Source organism: Nycticebus coucang, chromosome 10 (assembly GCF_027406575.1).
Source record: "Nycticebus coucang isolate mNycCou1 chromosome 10, mNycCou1.pri, whole genome shotgun sequence".
Taxonomy (NCBI): Eukaryota; Metazoa; Chordata; class Mammalia; order Primates; family Lorisidae; genus Nycticebus; species Nycticebus coucang.
This window is the reverse complement of record NC_069789.1, coordinates 125,160,514-125,178,021: the sequence shown is the minus strand read 5'-3', so window position 1 is coordinate 125,178,021 and position 17,508 is coordinate 125,160,514. Positions and strand designations below refer to the sequence as shown.

Genomic DNA, 17,508 nt, shown 5'->3' with positions numbered 1-17,508 from the left:
ACAACAAGATAAATGTACAAAACATGGAAGGTGTTGTAGGATACTAAGTGCTTCAGAGAAAAAGGAATGGAGTTCCAGGTGGGGGCTGGCAGCTATCATCAGGGGGTCAGGGAGGGCCTCCTGAGTAAGTGCCATCTCAGTACTGAGCCAGAGGGGTTGAGGGAGAGAGCCATGCAGAAATTGTGGACGGTGTTCCTGGCACAGAGAACAGCAAGTACAAGAGTCCCGGAACACTGGAGGAACAGGTGGGAGGCCAGTGTTGCTGGACAGAGTGACTGAGGGAAAGTGGAGGGAGCTGAGGCAGAAAAATGACAAAGGTAGATCATGTGGAACTTGGCAAAGACCCTTTATTTGTACCCTGCGTAAAATGGAGCCATAGGAGGGCTCCGGGCAGGGGAGGGCCCTAATCTGACTTCCATGTTAAGTCTCCCTCTGGCTGTGTGCAGAGAACAGACTAGGGGGAGAGGGGTGGGAGATTTGGGGGTGGAGGAAGCTGCTGCAATAGTCTGGGTGTGAGGTGGTGATAGATAGTCTAGGGGGGGAGCCCAGCAGTGGGGAAGAATCTTGTAGGCAGGTTCTGGATCCATTTTGAAGGTGGAGCTGTGATGTTTGGAGGGTGTTCACACCAGGGGGAGATGGGCTTTGTACATCATTAGATTTCCTGGTGCCTCCATGGAAGGAACATAGCATATTGCAGAGAACACAAACCCAGGCGGCTACGAGGCCGGGCAGGCAGTGTACAGGAGTGAAGCATGCTAACCAGGGACCAGGCTCCTCTCCTCCAGCTGACTTTTATACAAGAAACGCAGACAAACTCAGTATTGCCAACCTTTCTAATCTTTCAAGATTCTCCTAAAATTTGGATTTTTTAACATGGACTTTTCCTTTTTTCTTTTCTTTTCTTTTTTTTTTTTTTCTGAGACAGAGTCTCACTCTGTTGCCCAGGCTAGAGTTCCATAACATCAGCCTAGTTCACAGAAACCTCACACTCCTGAGTTCAAGTGATCCTCCTGCCTCAGCCTCCCTAGTAGCTGGGACTACAGGCTATTGCTACAAGGCCCAGCTAATTTTTCTATTTTTTAGCAGAGATGGGTCTTGCACTTGCTCAGACTGGTTTCTAACGCCTGAGCTCAAGTGATCTTCCTGCCTTGATCTCCCAGAGTGCTAGAATTACAGGTGTGAGACACCGTGCCTGGTCCTTTGCAAAAAAAAATTTTTTTTTCAGCCTCCTAGAGTGCTGGGATCATAGGCATGAGCCACCATGCCCAGCCACTTTCCAAATTTGTAAATGCTGAAAGCTGTAATGATTCAGAATTGATTAGAACTACTCATAACAAGCTTAAACAACATTGAAGTATCTCCCACTTAAAGAAATTCCAGAGGTCAGCAGCATAGGGCTGGAATGGTTACTCTGCAACATTAGTGGAATTCCAGCGTCAATGTGGCCTCCAGTCTCCTCTGGGTCAATATGGCTGCTACAGCTCCAACCATTACTCAATATCTGTGTTTCCAGGCACAGGGGAAAAGAGGGAAGGATGAGAACAAAAAGGCAGACCTCCTGGCGGGTCAGCCCCTTTTAGAGAGCCTTCTCAGAAGCCCCATCCAACTATTTCTGCTTATTGACCTCTCCTATGTTCACGGAGCCTGGGAAATGGAGGTTTTTAGCTAGACAAAGTCCCTTTCTCTTCCTCCCCCAAGAATATAAGGTTTTTGTTAAAAAAGAAGGGAAAATGGATAATGGATAGGCAGCTAGTACATAACTATTAGCATAAAATTTTTGCAAAGTAGAGCCTTCTAGCACTCTGGGAGGCCAAGATGGGTGGATCACCTGAGCTCAGAAGTTTGGGACCAGCCTGAAACCAGTGAGACCTCATCTCTACTAAAAATTAAAAAACTAGCTGGGCATGGTGGTGCGTGCCTGTAGTCCCAGCCACTTAGGAAGCTGAGGCAAGAGGGTCACTTGAGCCCAAGAGTTTGAGGTTGCTGTGAACTTGATGCTACTGCCCTCAACCCAGAGTGACAGAATGAGACTTATCCCACAGGGCTCACAGTGTGTAGTCAGATAGCCCTGGGTTGGGGTGTCTATTTCTAGCTTAGTGGCTATGTGGTACATTCCACTCTTAGTCCTCATGTAGCAAATGGAGATGATTGCACTAGCATCACATGATCAAAACAAAATGACACAGAGAGGCTGGGTGCGGTGGCTCACACCTGTAATCCTTACACTCTGGGAGGCTGAGGCAAGTGGGTTGCTTGAGCTCACAGGTTCGAGCCCAGCCTGAGTTAGAGTGAGACCTTGTCTCTAAAAATAGCCAGGGGTTTCGGCGGGCACCTGTAGTCCCAGCTACTCAGGAGTCTGAGGCAAGGGGATCTCTTGAGCTCACTAGTTTGAGGTGGCTGTGAGCTATGATGTCTGAGCACTTTACTGAGGGTGACAAAGCGAAACTCTGTCTCAAAAAAAATGACATGACACTGAGATCAAAAATAAAGGGATGAAAAGAGCTGTTCCAGATGGTTGCTTACCTGAGAAAGCTAATGAGGGAAAATCAGTGTCATCGAAGTAGACTGAAAGGCTAGAAAGCACTTTTTAGAATAATTGAGAAGACTATTTTATGTGGATTTTTAAAATTTTTTCTAAGAAGTTCTGGTACTTGTGAATCTGCGTATACCTGGCAAGCTGGTTTAGGTATATAGATTAAAAGCCTGATAAGGCTGCAGAGAGAAGAACAAATCCACAGCTGTAGGGGGAGAGGTTCACAGGTTCGCTTGCTGAAATCAACAGATCTGGTAGGCAAAACTTCGGATGTAGAGGATTTGAACTTAACTTGATTTTACATTTATATATGTTAATAACTTTGTACTTAATCAACAAAGAACACATTCTTTTCAACCCACACGTAGAAATATTTAAATGAAAGGAATGGAGATCAAATAAGATTATCCATTAAAATACTTAGTTGTCAGGCAGGTAGGAAGTACTCATCGTCAAGCTTTTAAAAAAAGCCATTTTTGGCTCAGTGCCTACAGCTCAGTTGTTGGGCTGGCAGGTTCGAGCCCAGCCTGGGCCTGCTAAACAACAATGACAACTGCAACAACAACAACAAAAAATAGCCAGGCGTTGTGGCAGGCACCTATAGTCCCAGCTACTTGGGAGGCTGAGGCAGGAGAATCGCTTAAGCCCAAGAGTTTGAAGTTGCTGTGAGCTATGACGCCATGGGACTCTACCAAGGGTGACATAGTGAGACTCTGTCTCAAATAAATAAATAAATAAATAAAATAAAGCTATTTTCTTTTCTACTTTTTAATGTTTAACAGGCCTGGGCCGAGTTCGAACTCACCATCCCCAGTGCGCAGGGCTGGCGCACTAACCACTGAGCATGGGCACCTAGCTGCCATTTTCTTTTTTTAAATGACTTCCTTGTAGCCCTAGAAACTGTTAAAGAAAAAATTACTCTTCAGGGTACGGTGGCTCAAGACTATAACCTAGCATTCTGGGAGGCCTCTTGAGCTCAGGAGTGAGACCAGCCTGAGCAAGAGGGAGACCCCATCTCTACTAAAAAACAAAAACTAGCCAGGCATTGTGGCGGGTCCCAGTAGTCCTAGCCACTTGGGAGGCTGAGGTAAAAGGATTGCTGAAGCACTAAAGTTTGAGGTTGCTGTGAGCTATGAGACCACAGCACTTTACCCAGGACAACAGAGTGAGACTCTGTCTCCCCACCGCCACCCCCCCAAAAAAATTACTCAATGGTACTTGTTAAAACACAGTTAAGGAAGACTTACTCAGATCATTGTGACAGGTATAGAGACCATGGCAATGGAGCTTGGCAGTGGGGGAGATATTGGGCTGAACTCTGAACCCAGCATGGGCAAGTGAGACTATGTAGCCAAGGAACAGGTAGGGGGCAGTGGATAGAAAATTACTACGAGGTCTGGGCATGGTGGTTCATGCCTATAATCCTAGCACTCTGGGAGGCCAAAGTGAGTGGATCGCTTGAGCTCAGGAGTTCGAGACCAGCTATTTTTAGAGACAGGATCTTGTTCAGCCTGAGCAAGAGCAAGACCTCTTCTCTAAAAATAGCTGGGCGTTGTGGCAGGTGCCTGTAGTCCCAGCTACTTGAGAGGCCTGAAGCAAGAGAATCTCTTGAACCCAAGAGTTTGAGGTTTCTGTGAGCTATGACACCACAGCACTCCACTGAGAGTGACCAAGTGCAACTCTGTCTCAAAAAAAAAGAAAGAAAATTACTAAGAAGAAAACATCAAGAGTATGAGCATTAATAAGTAGTTCATTTTATATAAATAGGATCCATAATATATGTTCTTTTGTGACTATCTTTTCTCACTTAGAATTATGTTTTCAAGTTCATGTTGTAGCTTGTATTAGTACTTAATTGCTTTTTGTTACTGAGTAGTTTTTCATTGTATGTATATACCACATATCATTTATCCATTTATAATTTGATAAACACTTTTTTTCTACTTTTTGGTTATTATGAATAATGTTACTATAAACATTTTTATGCAAAAATTATAAGTTAGTCATTGGTCATTGTTTATTGAGTGCCTACTGGGATTGAGGGCCTATGCGGAGATTTGCATGGTGCTAGGCATACAGTGGTGCTGAGTACAACAGCAATCCCTGTAACTTCTTCTGGAATGAATGGCATCTGTGAAATACAATATTTATTCTTTTTCTTTCTTTCTTTCTTTTTTTATTTTTTTGAGACAGTCTCACTCTGTTGTCCTGGGTAGTATGTGGCATATACCTCACAACAACCTCAAACTCCTGGGCTTGAGCAATCCTCTTGCCTTAGCATCCCAAGTAGCTGGGACTACCGGCACCTGCCACAATGCCTGGCTAGTTTTTCTATTTTTAGTAGAGCAGGATCTCGCTCTTACTCAAGCTGGTCTCAAACTCCTGAGCTCAAGCAATCCACCCGCCTTGGCCTCCTGGAGTGCTGGGATTATAGGCGTGAGCACCGCCTGGCCTTACAATATTCTGTTCTCTGACCAGCTGGAGAGATCGTTTAACCCACTGCAGATGCCATTCTGATTGGGCCCGTTAATTAACACAGTATTTTGGCCTTAGATTAGCCTTTGATTTGCCAACAATATCTCATGAGAATAGGAACCATCATTAAATATTCAGAGCACTGGGATGGGACGGGAGGCAGCTGCTTGAAGCACCATTTGAATTTCTGATGGTGGCAAATGCTGACTTCGAGGACTTGAGTCAAGACAGACAGACTGCTGGTGGCTACCCGCCATAAGCACAAGATACTTGGGTTGTACATCAGGAAGAACTGTGTGCCTAGAAAGGTTATTGTCATTTAGAGGAAAAACAGAACACTTGCTCCATGTTGCACTAAAGGGGGAAAGAGCAGTGTCTAAGTTACCTAGGTTTAAAGGAACATGGTCAGATAAAGGTAATGCTTAGGATCTTGTATTCTAGGTGATAGTAAGGGAGACGGTAATAGCCAACACATACGACATGCTTACTAAATGCCTGACACCGTGCTGAATGCTCCATGTATGTTAATTTATTTAATTCTCACTACCATGGTGAGGGGTGGGTTCATCCTACCCCTTAACCCCAGTTTGCTGCTAAGAATGCTATCAGGTGACTTGGCCTTGGCCCAGATTTGAGCCTGTGAGAAAGTGTCTAGACCGGGGGTTTTCAGCCTTTTTTATTTCATGGCACACTTGAACAGTGAGGTGGCTTGTAATCCTAGCACTGTAGGAGACCAAGGTGGGTGGATTGCTTGAGCTCAGGAGTTTTGAGACCAGCCTGAGCAAGAGCGAGACATCATCTCTAAGAAAAGCTATCTGGACCTTGTGGTGGGCACCTGTAGTCCCAGCTACTTGGGAGGCTGAGACAAGAGGATCGCTTGAGTCCAGGACTTTGAGGTTGCTGTGAACTATGATGCCACAGCACTCTACTCAGGGTGGCAGAGACACTGTCTCAAAAAAAAAGTAAAACAGAAAAATTGTGACTGAGAAGAAGGGTACAGTGAGGTTCACTTTTGCCTCTTGTGTTTCTCCATTGAGTGTGACCAGCATCCCACTGGTTACACAAGAGCCTGCCCCAGTTATCTTGCCAGGCCTGCTGTGGGAAAGGACCTTTCTTTCCCAGACACCTGACCCGGAAACTCACCTGTCTTCTTTCTAGAACATGCCAATTACTTTGGCGTGGATGAGAAGCTGGGGCCAGTGGCTGTGAGCATCAAGCGGGAGAAACTGGAAGACCACAAGGACCACGGACCTCAGTACCAGTACAGGATCATCTTCCGGACCCGGGAGGTAGGTCCCATCACTGTCGCTGTTACTACATAAGTAATAGCCACTCATGTGTGAGCCAGGCTCTGGGGGCAAGCGTTACCCTGCTCTGCGTCATGTCTTCCAACAACCTCCCAGGAGAGTGACCCAGAGGAGGAAACTAAGAGAAATTAAATAACTTACAGGATCATGAATGAGCAGCCAGGCTGGGATTTGAATCTACTTTGTCTGATTTAGGAACCTTAAAGTATAAAACCTATTTGTAAGAGATTAACTGTAGTTAACATAAGAAAGAGGGGAGGAGGAGAGATCATACGGGGTGGTAAAATGTCCCTCATCAAGGAAAAAGGAGTTAAGGTAACAAGCCTGGCAGGAATTGGGGAATCTCTGCAGCAGGCCCAGAAGATCAGCTGTGAACACTTCCTACAAGGTACTTTCCATTCAGAGCAGAGTCCCAGTCCCATTGTCCTGGCTCTGTCAGAGTTCTTCCCCTGAATTAAATGTCAACCCTAGCTAGGGAAGAAGGCCTGGTAGGGGCACCCATGCTTTATTAGACTCTTACTTGTAAGTGACAGAAATGTATAACTTACTTAAGCTAGAAATAGAATTCATTGGTTCACGTAACTGCAAACCCAGGGGTAGGGCTAGCTTCAGACATCCTGTACTCGAGACAGAAAGGAAATCACCAAGCTTTTTTCTTATCTCTCTGCTGTGCTGCTTTTTGCATTGGGAATATCATTCTTTTCTGCCACCAATAAGCTCTCTGTGTGGCATGGGAAAATGGAGACTGACTGTTCAAGTCTTCCACACCTTTTTACTTCTCATCCAAAAGGAACAGACTCATTTATACCTGCTGAATCTGGGAAGGCCCGTGGCTTACTTGGATCATAAGCCGACACACCAGGCTGTGACACAGTGACATCACAGTCACTATGTTTGGGGCTGGTGGAGGAGACTGAGCAGTTCTAGGACATGTATTCCAGGGGTAGGGCAGGGCACTGGGATTGACAGTTTCATCAGAGCCCCTGGAAGAGGAGACAGGCCAGGTCCTCAGCAAAAAGAGGGGAGCTAGGAAAGCGAAAATGACAAGAGACTTCCAAAAAACCTAAATAAGGAAGACCCTCCTAGAAAAGGGGCTGTTAGCTAGGCAGACCTCACACAGTTGGGTCTCCCTCAGACCTGCATTGCCCCAGTCCCTGGAGGCCTGGCCTTTCCCGGGCATAGACACAGCAGGCTGCCACTGCCAAGGACTTTGGGTTTGGAGCCAGCCAAGTCCTGGGCCTCATCCAGGCTGGCAGATGCTGCACTGAGGGCCCTCACCCTATCCCTCATCAAGACCTTCCCACTGAGGCAGAATGGGATGACATGGAGGCTTTGTGGTAGCCGAGGAGAAACAGCCCCAAAACCACATGCGCCGGGCCACCAGCCTCTGTCTCCCCAGCCCCTCCTCCCTCTGCTCACCTTTCTGACCAGATGAGCACCAGGGCAGAATGTGAGGTGACAGCTCATACTGTGTCCCACTGTTTTAGGACATATGCGTAACTGCTGGGGTAAAATGACAACCACAATCATATACTAATAAATATTTAGCACTATTGCTGTTGTTACTGCAAATCCACTTCACCCTGTGTCAGCCATTGTTCTGAGTTTTCTTTTTTTTTAACACTAATTTTTTTTATTAAATCATAAGGAAGTCGACCATGTATACATTAATGCATTTATGGGGTACAGCGTGCTGATTTCATATATAATTTGGAATGCTTACATCGTACAGGTTAATATATCCCTCACCTCATTTACTTATTGTGTTAAGACATTTATACTCTATACTTAATAGATCCAACATGTACCCTTGCAATATGCACCATAAGTGTGATCCTACCATTCACCCTCCCTCCATCTGACCTCTCCCCTCCTCTCCCGTCCGCCCCCCACCCCCGCCGCTGTTCTGAGTTTTCTATCTATGATACCTCACTTAACTCTCATTGAGGTTCTGTGATGAAAACACCGTTCCTCATTTATATATGACAAAACAGGCATGGAGAGGTGAAGGGGCTTCCCCAAAGCACCCTCCAGCAAGTGGCAGGGCAGAGTGTATGCCTGTGCTTCAGCCGCTGCACTCTGCTGCCTCTGGGGTTTGATGAACGCAGCTTAGACTGCACGTTGGACCCGTTCCAGAGCTGTGAACTCACCCAACACAGTGCTGGCATTTTTCTTTTTGTTTGTATTGAAAATAGACTCTGTAGAATGAATTTTTAAAATATCAGTCAGTGTCACATGTATTGAGAGTCATAAGACTTCAGTGCAAAAGTACTGGGTAAAAAAAAAGTGTGTGTGTGTTTGCTACAATTTCTGTTCAGTAAGTTTGAAACTGGCTTAATGCCATTCCCAGCTTGTGCTTGCTCCCATATACTTCCCACCCCTTTCGGGTAGCCTTTGGGGACTCTAGTCCACCCCAGGCAGGGCACAGGGACTCTGAGTCTCATGGCCACAGGTCTGGGATTCATTCATTCCACAGCTATGTTCTCAGCACCACACCCTGGCACTAAGGGTTCTGTAGGGACTAAGGCAGCAGATGCTCATGGGCCTGTGTTCTGCACAGGACACCTCAGCACATTGTACAGCGCAGAGCAGGATGTTGGTGTGGAAAGGAAAGCAGAGGAGAGGGGTGAGTGTCACCACCAGTGAGTAGTTAGAGTTTTAGACAGGCTGGTCAAAAGAGGCATCCCTGAGAAGATGACATTTGAGTAAAGACCTAAAGGAAGGGGGAGAAGGGAGGCATGTGCACAGCTGGAAGAAGAGTATTCCAGGCAGAGAGAACAACCAGTACCAAAGTCTGGTGGTAGGACCACACCTGTGTGTTGGAGGCCTTGTGTGAATCCCAGTCTGACCACTCAGCAGGCACCTTGGACACTTGGCTTCCTCTCTCAGAGCCTCAGTTTCCCCCTTGGAAATCTCAGTTTTATAGGACTGTAATGTGGGCCCGGTGAGCTTACAGGCAGTGGAAGGCCTGACATTTGGGGAGAGCCCAGTTAAGTTAGCTGTCAGGAGGGGTCTTAGTCTACTGTCCCCTTGTTATACCAAGTCAGCTTTGTGGATTGTGACCCATCTGGCTTGGAAGGAAGCCCGGGTCTGCTCCTTCACATTCATAAGCAGGCCTTTCTCTGACCTCACACACATGCAGGTCACACACAGATTCAGCCCTGGGCTCAGTCCCTTGCAGAGCTGCTCTATTGTGCTGTTAGACCGTCTCCTAGACCGAGGGAAGGTTCTCTTAGACTGACATACGTGAGGCGTGCGAACAGGCAGCAGGGAAGTAAGTGCTATGATGCCAGGTACTGTTGTGATCGACGCTGATGTTTTGGCTGTCAGTCTTTCCCAAGAGGTCAGAGGACTATGTTAGGGAGCAGGACTTGACTTGGGACAGGGTCTGACCTTCTCCTGTCCACATGCACGTGCCTTGGGCTCCCATCAACCAAACATGGAGGCCAGAGCAAGGAGCCCAGGCTGCCTTCCAAGCCCATCGGCCTGCCCCAGATGGCCATCCCGGTCGCCAAACAGACAGTCTCCAGTGAGCCTGGATCACCTGGCAGATGGGATATGAGTGTTGGCAGCACCAGGCTTCCCACCGAGGCAGGAACAGACTCGGAGCTGGGCTTTGGCACCTGTCACCAAAATACCAGCTCCCAGCCCCCAGCCCAGAGAGCCTGGACAGGATGAGCCCCAGGCCAGGAATACCCTGTCATGGGCCCCCTTTCTGGCACTGTCTCACCAAGGACATGGAGGTACGGGTAGAGGTCCAACCAGCCAAGGACTGTCTGGCCCACCAGGCCTAACTGATTCCCTTTAGCCTGGCCAATGTGAGTTTTGATAGGGTAAGACCAGATTTTTGCTTTATCAGTTTTTTTCTTCTTTATTTAAAAAGTACCAAATGGGCTCAGCGCTTGTGGCTCAAGCAGCTAAGGCGCCAGCCACATACACCTGAGCTGGTGGGTTTGAATCCAGCCCGGCCCACCAAACAACAATGATGGCTGCAACCAAAAAAAATAGCTGGGCGTTGTGTCGGGCACCTGTAGTTCCAGCTACTTGGGAGGCTGAGGCAAGAGAATCACTTGAGCCCAGGAGCTGGAGGTTGCTGTGAGCTGTGATGCCATAGCACTCTACCCAGGGCGACAGCTTGAGGCTCTGTCTCAAAAATAAATAAATAAATAAAAAGTACCAAATGCTCATTGCTAAGAACTTGAATGATATGTAAGTAAATGAAGCAGAAAAAAGAAAGTCTCATTAAGTGTAAAAAGCAAGTTTAATCATGTATCTAGTGAGACTCCCATTTTTGTTCAGTAGATACGTCTGACTGTGTGTGTATTTATATAAACACGTCTGATTGTGTGTGTGTTTATATAAACCCTCTCCAAAACATACTGTTAAGTGAGTAAAAAAGCAAACTATAGCTTCTATTTAAGTTTAAAAAATTAAACATTCTTGGCCAGGCCTGATTTAAAAAATTATACATTACTTGGTTCCTGCCTGTAATCCTAGCATTCTGGGAGGCTGAGAAGGGTGGATTGCCTGAGCTCAGGAGTTCGAGACCAACCTGAGCAAGAGCAAGATCCCCATCTCTACTAAAATAGGAAAACTAGCCAGGTGTTTTGAGGACTTCTGTAGTCCCAGCCACTTAGGAGGCTGAGGCAAGAGGAAAGCTTGACCCCAAGAGTTTGAGGTTGCTGTGAGCTATGATGCCACAGCATTCTACCCAGAGCAACAGAGTGAGACTCTGTCTTAAAAAAAAAAAGAAGAAGAAGAAAACAAACTAAACATTCTTAACTATGTATGTGGCTTTATACCTGTACTTTTGACATGTATCTGCAGCATGTAATGATGGCTTACCTGTGTTGTTTTCTCTGTAGACAAGCTACAGTGGTAAGCAGCATACATTTTATTGAATCCTTTCAATACCTCGAGTTAGGTATTCTTATCCCCATCTCCCCATTTCTTCCTCATTGATGAGGAAATAGGCACAGAGAAATTAAGCAACTTACCCCAGGTCACATAGCTAGAGTGACCTGGGGTAACTCAGGTACAACCACTTGAACCTAGGCAGACTCACTCCCAAGTAACCTCCCAGAAAAATTCCTTGGGGAGTATGCTCACTGCCTAGCCCAGAGTCAGGACTGAGTGGAGAATCGCCTGCCCACGTTGGAACCTCCCTGCTTACACAGCACCCTGTCCCTTTCACAGCTCACTTTCTCTGTTACCTCAATAAGGTGTTGCCAGATGTCATTGGGCTCTGAGCAAGGAGAGTTGTGACATGACTCAAGCTGCTACAGAAAGAACCGGTTGGGCTTGGGACGGGCAGGGGGATAGGGGCAGGCTGCTGTCCAGGTGGGAAATGATGTTGGATATGATCAGCTGGAGAGAGAGGTGGCAACTTGTGGCCTGCCCATTCCCTACTTTCTCCAGTGCAGAAGGAAGAGCTTTGAGCTTTTCCAGGTGTAGGCATTGGTCAACGGGGTCAAAGCCAAAATGTAGCCACAGGCCACCTGTCTCCAGTGTGAAAAAATGTTTCTGGTTTATGCTATCCATCCCCAGCAGAGGGCGCTGTGGGACAGTGTCATTATGCTACAAAGATGCTGATCCTGTTAACTGAAACCCACAAGCCCAGGGCCACCCAGTGCAGGGCAAAGCCCCTGACATTGCTGCTTTTCATGATATGTTTCAAGATTACCATGCTTATGATAAGAGAGATATGTTAATTACCAGGACCAGAGCTGGGAACTCCTAAGCATGTGCTCATTCTGTTCCTTCCACACATGCCTCTTGCCCACCTACACTTTGGCAATGGTGGGCTGACGTTTAGAGGTGAGGTCCTAATACGTTATTTTTGCTGCCTCCTGTGTTTGTTGACTTAGGTGAGTGTGTTTTGCAGTTAATACTGATCCTCTTTACTAAACCATAGCCCCGGGTGTGTTTGGGAAACTGGTAACAAGCCCCGCAGGGAGGGGATTTTTCTTGTCGTGTTCCACAGCCCCTGCCATGCATCCTTGGTGTAATGCTGGTCCAGTGTGCAGCATGACCTGCTGGTCAGCAGCACACTGAGGCTAGAAGCATGAGCTAACGTCAGTGAGGACGACAGGGTGGGGTGATGGGGTGTAAATTGGTACAACCACTTGGAAAACTGTTTGGCAATTCAGTAAAATTGAAGATGAGCATGGCCAGTGATTTAGCAATTTTTCTTCTAGATAGAAATCCAAAAGGAAATGTGTTCACGTGAACCCACGGGTGCTTCTATGAATGTTCCAGACAGCGCTTTTCACAGTTGGCAAATACTGGCAGCAGTTCTGCTTATCAGCAGTGAAAAGGTTAAATTGTCATGGTAGAGAAATGTCAGCCCCTCGCAACAGGGGTGGATCTCACATAGGTAGCATTAAGGGAAAGAAGCCAAGGCTCGGTGCCTGTAGTTCAGTGGTTAGGGCACGGGCCACATACACCAGGACAGGTGGGTTCAAACCCGGCCCAGGCCAGCTAAAACAATGACAACTACAACAAAAAAAATAGCTGGGAATTGTCTATAGTCCCAGGCGCCTATAGTTCCAGCTACTTGGGAGGCTGAGGCAAAAGAATCCCTTAAGCCCAAGAGTTGGAGGTTGCTGTAAGCTGTGACGTCTTAGCATTCTACAGAGGGTGACATAGTGAGACTATGTCTCAAAAAAGAGAGAGAGAGAAGCCAAGTAACAAAATGAATCTAAGCTGCATGAAGCTCAAACGTAGGCAGAAATGATGGTGTTGAGAGTCAGGATGCGGCCACCTTTGGAGAGAAGAGGACGATTATGAAAGGACTTCAGGGGCCTGGAAGTGTTGTGTTCTTGATTTGAGTGGTGATTACGTAGGTATTCACTTTGTTATCATTTCTTTGGCCATACATATATGTGTTATGTACTTTATATGTGGATTATACTCACATCCAGAAAGAAAAACCAGTAAGCTTTGGAGAAGTCAGGCCTGGGTTGGGATCCTGGTTCAGCCATTTGTTAGCTCTGGCACCTGACCTCTTAGAGCTTCAGCTTCCTCTTCTGTAAAATAGGTAAAACCTCCCCTTAACAAACCTGTTCATATAACTAGACAATCACTATAGGATCTGGAACCCAATGCAGTGAACTATACCTTTATATATGGGATTTGTAATTGAGGTATATCAGTTAGAAATTTCTTTGGCTGCAAAGTAATAGAAAACCTGACAGACCATAGGTAAAACAAATAAGGATTTATTTAAATTATCTAACTGGAGATCTGGAGGTAAGCTGGGCACAGTGATGTATACCTGTAGTCCTAGCTACTCAGGAGGCTGAAGCAACAAGGTCACTTGAGTCTGGTCTGGACAACATAGCAAGACCCCATCTTTTTTTTCTTCTTTTTTTTTTTTTTAAAGGAAATCCCTGTAGATGTCTGCAGGGATCAACTTCTCTGTAACTTTTTTGTTGTCTCTTTGCTCATGATCAAAATATAACTGCTATAGTTCCAAACATCTCATCCTCATACAATATCCCTACCACACGGAAATGGACCGGTGAAAGGGAGCTTTCCTCTTGTTGGAGGGGAAAATCTGCCTCAGAAATATTACCAAGCAGAATTCCCCTCACATTCCATTGCCTGGAATTGATCAGGTAGCCCGCTATAGGAAAAACTTGAAAAGCAGTTATCTGGGTAATGGAAATAAGATGGCCATGATGAGCATTGCCAAAGGTTTCCAGTCCTGATTGCACTTCAGAGTCAACTGAGAGGAATTAAAATTATGTGTGTGCATACACATATACATACATGTCCCACCTCAGACCAATCAAATCAGAATCATTGGTGGCATTTCTTTTTCTTTTGTTTTTCTTTTTTTTCTTGAGATAGCATCTAACTCTGCCCTCTGGGTAGAGTGCCATGGTGTCATCATAGCTCACAGCAACCTCAAACTCTTGGGCTGAAGCCATCCTTTTGCCTCAGCCTCCTGAGTAGCTGGGACTAGGGCACCCATGACAACACCTGACGAATTTTTCTATTTTTAGTAGAGTTGGGGTCTGGCTCTTGCTCAGATTGTTCTTGAACTTGTGAGCTCAAGCAATTCACCCAGCCTCCTAAAGGATTACAGGCATGAGCCACTGTGCCCAGCTGGTGTTTTTTTCTTGAAACTAGTTGAAAACCAGTGCCACAGGCTGGGTGTGGTGGTTCATGCCTGTAATCCTAGCACTCTGGAAAGCCAAGGCAGGTGGATTGCTTGAATTCAGGAGTTCAAGACCAGCCTGAGCAAGAGAACAAGACCTCCTCTATAGTTAAAAATTTTTTTTTTTTTTTAGTTTTTGGCCGAGGCTGGGTTTGAACCCGCCACCTCCGGCATATGGGGCCAGCGCCCTACTCCTTGAGCCACAGGCGCCGCCCTATAGTTAAAATATTAATACTAGCCAAGCTTTGTGGTGGGAGGCTGAGGCAGGAGGATCACTCAAGCCCAAGAGTTTGAGGTTGCTGTGAGCTAGGCTGACACCATGGGACTCTACCCAGCGTGACAGAGTGAGACTCTGTCTCAAAAAGAAAAAAAAAAGAGAAGAAAAGAAAAAAATGAGTGCTATAATTTAAGACCCAAGGTCGTAAGCAGTATCTATGGCAGGCAGGTAATGTGCTTCTCATATGATGTTATTGTGATAATGGCAATGAGAGCCCAACTCCTGGTGGCCTGCTTTATTCAGTATACTTCCTACTACCTGACCTAACCCACCTCCCCACCTCAAATGTCAGCTCTGCAAGGACAGGAGTCTTTGTTTTATTCACTTCACTCAGCCAATCCATGGTGAGCAAGTGAAGGTATTTTGCATCCATTGTCTCATTTAGCTTACCCAGCACCCCTTCAGAATTACGATACTGTTACCTACGCATTTCATGAAAGATGGAGTTGAGGGTCAGAGGTAAGAGGTCAGTCAAGATCACAGAACCAGGAGCAGCAAACTGTGTCCTGGCTCAGACCCAGGGCTCCCTGACCCCAGCTTCTAACCATTGTGCATGTCTATTTGCAAACAGGACCCCACCCCCACCCCCACTCTTGTGTGCTGCATTCTCTGTGTAGGTCCTGGGAACCTCCTAACCTCCCCTTCTCTTCCTTGAGTAGCTCATCACCCTACGGGGCTCCATCCTGGAAGATGCCACACCCACAGCCACCAAGCATGGGACGGGGCGCGGCCTCCCCCTGAAGGATGCCCTGGAGTATGTCATTCCTGAGCTCAACATCCACTGCCTGCGGCTGGCCCTCAACACTCCCAAGGTGACAGAGCAGCTGCTGAAGCTCGATGAGCAAGGGGTGAGCACGGGATTAAGGTGGGAGGCCATTGCAGCAGGAGCTGCTGCTCTCCTCCTGGTGCCATTTTGCAAGGAGCAGAAACCCACTTAAGCTGGTTTTAGCCAAATGAGGGGGACCTATTATCAAATCCTGAAGATGCCAAGAACAGGAATATAAGTGTTCTTAGGAGGGAAATAGTCTGGGGATGAGATAGCCACTAGGTTGAGAGAGACTCTTCCCTCCCCCTCTGCTTGCTGGGTCCCTATGCTCCCCTGGCTTCTCTCACAGTGTTCCCAGTTGCTATTGGAATCATAGCCACCTACAGACCCAGCTAGCTGACTTTTAGTCCTGGGACAGCCACTGACTGGCCTATGCTTAGGTCACCAAGGGAATCAGGATGCCTAAAACAAGCATAGTTATTGGGGGCCCATGCCTCATCCCTAGAATAAATGTTGACTATAAGCCTGAGCCCTCCAGCTTTTGCTTTTGCAGAATCTCAGCCTGTCCCAGTCCACCTACTGTGGGAAGCCAGCCAAGGTAACAGTCTCTTTTACTCAAGAGTGGCATCACCAGCCACCCTCTGCCTGTCGTAGGAGAATAGGCGGCATGGCACCTTGTTGTGCCTTTCCGGAATTTGTGTGTGTAGGGGGGGAAACAACTGAGACATGGCCCCAGTGCCCTTTTCCTTTCTTTCTGGCTGTAGCTCTGAATTCCTGCACGATCCCAGCAGCGCCCAGGGCTGCATGCCCTAAAAATAAGACATTTATTTCCCTGATATCCCTACCTGGCCTGTCTCCATAAAGCCACTCTTGCCTCTGCAGCTCTGCCGAAAACACAAGGTGGGCGTCCTCTACTGCAAGGCTGGCCAGAGCTCAGAGGAGGAGATGTACAACAATGAGGAGGCGGGCCCAGCCTTTGAGGAGTTCCTCTCCCTCCTCGGGGAGAAAGTCTGCCTGAAGGGGTTCACCAAGTATGCCGCTCAGCTGGATGTCAAGAGTAAGTGGGTAGGGTGCCGGCCACATACACCAAGCCTGGTGGGTTCGAACCTAGCCTGGGTCAGCTAAACAATAATGACAACTGCAACAAAAAAATAGCCAGGCGTTGTGGATGCCTGTAGTCCCAGCTACTTGGAGGCTGAGGCAAGAGAATCGTGTAAGCCCGAGTTGGAGGTTGCTGTGAGCTGTGATGCCACGGCACTCTACCAAGGGCAATATAGATTCTGTCTCACAAAAAAAAAAAAAAAAGAGTAAGTGGGGGTCCAGTTAGGGTCACAGTGAGCCACTACTGCACACCCACCCTGTAAACAAAAGTTAAAATGCCTGGTAACACCAAAGCAAGGTGGTGGAGCAGTTCGGACTCCACTGGTACAACCACTTTGGAAAACACGGCATGATTAAGCTTGTAGATGCCCCTACTCTGTGACTCACTGGCCGAGCTCCTAGACACACACTCTGAGAGCTCGTGCACATGAGCATCGGGAGATGTGCCAAACACTCCCAACTGCAGGCACCCAAGTGTGCCCAGTGTGCCAGCAGAGAGTTGTGATGTGTTCACAAAGTAGAGACCAATTGCTCCTGCAGGCCTCAGCCAGGTGAGGCCATGTGATTCATGCTGCACAGAGGCTGCCAGTCTCAGAAGAGTGGGTACCAAGTGATGCCTTTTACTAATTATTATTTTATTTTACATTATTTATTTATTTACTTACTTTTTATTTTAGACTGAGTCTCACTCCGATTCCCTGGGTAGGGTGCCATGGCTTCATAGCTCACAGCAACCTGAAACTCCTGGGCTCAAGCAATCCTCTCGCCTCAGCCTCTCAGGTAGCTGAGACTATAGGCCCCCGCCACAATGTCTGGCTAGTTTTTCTATTTTTAGTAGAGACAGGGTCTCACTCTTGTTCAGGTTGGTCTCGAGCTCAAGTGATC

The 17,508-nt window shown here is 47.0% G+C and overlaps 1 protein-coding gene across 8 annotated transcripts in view; it reads left to right on the top strand.

The window, feature by feature from the left end:
- SIPA1L3 (signal induced proliferation associated 1 like 3) overlaps window positions 1-17,508 on the top strand; it is a 243,193-nt gene that overhangs the window by 132,492 nt on the left and 93,193 nt on the right. For all 8 annotated transcript variants that reach the window (XM_053604660.1, XM_053604658.1, XM_053604653.1 and 5 more), the window contains 3 exons: window positions 6,167-6,297; window positions 15,416-15,604; window positions 16,405-16,579. In XM_053604660.1, coding sequence (XP_053460635.1) covers window positions 6,167-6,297; window positions 15,416-15,604; window positions 16,405-16,579 — 495 coding nt within the window. The remainder of the gene's footprint in view (window positions 1-6,166; window positions 6,298-15,415; window positions 15,605-16,404; window positions 16,580-17,508) is intronic.